Genomic DNA, 2,500 nt, shown 5'->3' on the forward strand with positions numbered 1-2,500 from the left:
ACACTGGTCGCCCCTCCACAGATCCCAATGAGTAACAACATCTGCATTCCGGATATGTACAGATCCAAACAAATTAATTATCTGACCAATCATACTACAACAGTCACCTCAATCAGTCTACAATCATCGAATATGGATCTTTCTAATTAGTACATAAGAAAATCCATAGAAATCATGCTTAAATTCAAATACTGCAATATCTATATGGGTTAAATCTTAAATTACCGGGTTCCATTGAATTGGTTTGACAACATTCCAATAAGTTCACGAGCATTGATTCAATCTTGCACTGAGCATCTGCTTAATGCCAACTAAGAACTACAAATCAAGTAGCAAGGTTCAAGAGTTATTCAGTGGACACAGCATTTAGGGATACCAAAAGAAAATAGTGTGGTCACTGAAATGTGCATGCAGGACCGCCTTTTTTTGGGGGGAAAATAATGTTAATAATTCAAAAAAATTTAAAAAGAAAAAAAATGTATAAACAGTGTATTATGGGGCAAACTGGATGGAAGGACCTGATGCTGATGCTGCTATCGTAACTTTGACAAGTTGCTTATAGATGCTAATAAACAAGAAAATTCCATTGGCAATTTCCCCTGTACAATTACCTTGTATTATACTTAATGAAGAGGAAGGCAAAATCTTTATCGATGGACACACCTGAATAATAGGAAATGGTACTGATGTTGTATCATTGACATCAATTCTAATACAGGAATTTGGGCAGCTATTTTCCACTAACCATTTCCACTGAATTGATTAGTCTCCAGAACTAGGGGGGCAAACTGCTGGACATTAGAGGTTTGTATTGGGAACTATTCTTTTAGATTTTATTTGAAAGACAAGAAGATTGCATGTGAAACACAAAGTAAGCGGGAATAAAACAGCCTGCTCATTAAAACCACTGGAGAGAAATTTCTATGAACACAGTTTGGCTTTTTTCATCCTAGTGGTTGACAGTGATAAAATTTAGAGCAGCACTCTTGTGAGACTTCCTCCTACTAGATTTAGTTATGTTTTATTACCCAACTGACCTGGTGGGTTTGGGTATGGTGGAGATGTTTTTCAGGTACATGTCTCACTGGTGGGGTGGACTGCGGCCCCCTTACCCCGACCAAACTATAGCTCAGCCGGGAATCGGCAGCCGACCCTCTCCAGTCCCCACTGACGCAGCATTGGTGGGGCGGCCATCACCCATGGGCCCAATATCTGGTGCAAGCACCGATACTTCTCCCATACATACAAGTGGCAGGAATGTCCTTTGTGCCTGAAATCAGGCTTGTCTGGACAGACTGACATACTGTACTTGGTGGAGTTGTGCCCCGCCATGCCCCCGCCCCACCCTCTACACCTGGTGCTGGCGGCCCACCCGCTTACACCTCAGCTCCACGACTGTGGATAGCTGTCGTGGTACCATTGCTGGTCCCCGCCTGCCCCGCCGTACGTGCTGCCGTTGGCCCCACTGTATGAGCTCAGCGGCTGCTGTGGGATAGGCTGGTTCCCCCAGCTAGCACCGGTGTTCTGGAACCGTCTCTTAGAGTCCCCCTCGTTCTGGTGCCCGCCATCCAACTTTCTTTTACCTGTAATGGATCAAGCTTCATCTCACTTATCTGACTGATCTCTACAATGGAAGAATTATATGCATCACAGGCTTCCCCTGGCCTATTTCTTTATCACTTGATGGCACACTTATGAGACATGACCTTAGGTGTTGGTGGTGTAGGCACAAGATACAAGGGAGTGACGGCTCAAGACTCACCTGCTAGATTTGCCCCCCTGGCGGACCCTCTGAACCCCTGCCCCGCGCGCGGCGGCCGAGTCATACGCCCCCCCATGGCCCCCCCTCGGGGCACCATACCCCGCCCCCCACGGGGGGAGGGGCCAGCGCCGCGGCCACGGCTCGCCATACCATACCCACGGCCAGCCTGAAAGCACAAGGCAACCCACAATCAGTGGTCAACCTCCCACAACAGTGCAGTAGTGTTCAAGGTAAAGCTGGGGCCTCAATAACGAGGTAAGCATTATGACAGCAAGTATGCAGCAAGCTTCAATAGGCTCTATAATACTAAAGCAAAGTACGAGTCACCATCCCTGAGCCAGAGGTGTGGTGCATGACGGGTTCTAGGGGTCACTGGGGACAAGTTAGCACCTGGAATGGCACGGCACGGGGCGCGGTACCAAGTAGTGAATTGTTGCTGGGCTGCTCAGTCTGCAGTGCTATTACATATTTCATTACCATATGACATTTATCATGAGAATTGTTAATCTTCTTCCCGGCCATGTTTTAGCCACCATAGCCCAGAGCTGCTGCAATGCTGGCTCAGGCATGGGACCCAACAAAACGTGGCCTCACACTTCCAAAGCCCCCAAATGCTAGGAACACTCCTGCCAACCTAACTAGTCCTACATTCTCCTATTCCTTATCTTTATATATATATATATAAAAGCCATTTAGGGAAAGATTTGAACTTGTCAGGATTTCTTCAGAGACTACAGG

General features: G+C 46.8%; 1 protein-coding gene across 1 annotated transcript in view; it reads right to left on the reverse strand.

Annotated features, from left to right (window-relative positions):
* The window catches only part of Syp (synaptotagmin binding cytoplasmic RNA interacting protein), a gene marked incomplete in the record, with an annotated part of 127,341 nt that overhangs the window by 1,715 nt on the left and 123,126 nt on the right, over positions 1 to 2,500 (reverse strand). Inside the window, 2 exon segments of the mRNA XM_070137720.1 lie at positions 1 to 1,583; positions 1,763 to 1,928. The exon segment at positions 1 to 1,583 is cut by the window's left edge and continues 1,715 nt beyond it. Coding sequence (XP_069993821.1) covers positions 1,384 to 1,583; positions 1,763 to 1,928 — 366 coding nt within the window.

The sequence above is a fragment of the Penaeus vannamei genome, chromosome 23 (assembly GCF_042767895.1).
Source record: "Penaeus vannamei isolate JL-2024 chromosome 23, ASM4276789v1, whole genome shotgun sequence".
NCBI classification, from domain to species: domain Eukaryota; kingdom Metazoa; phylum Arthropoda; class Malacostraca; order Decapoda; family Penaeidae; genus Penaeus; species Penaeus vannamei.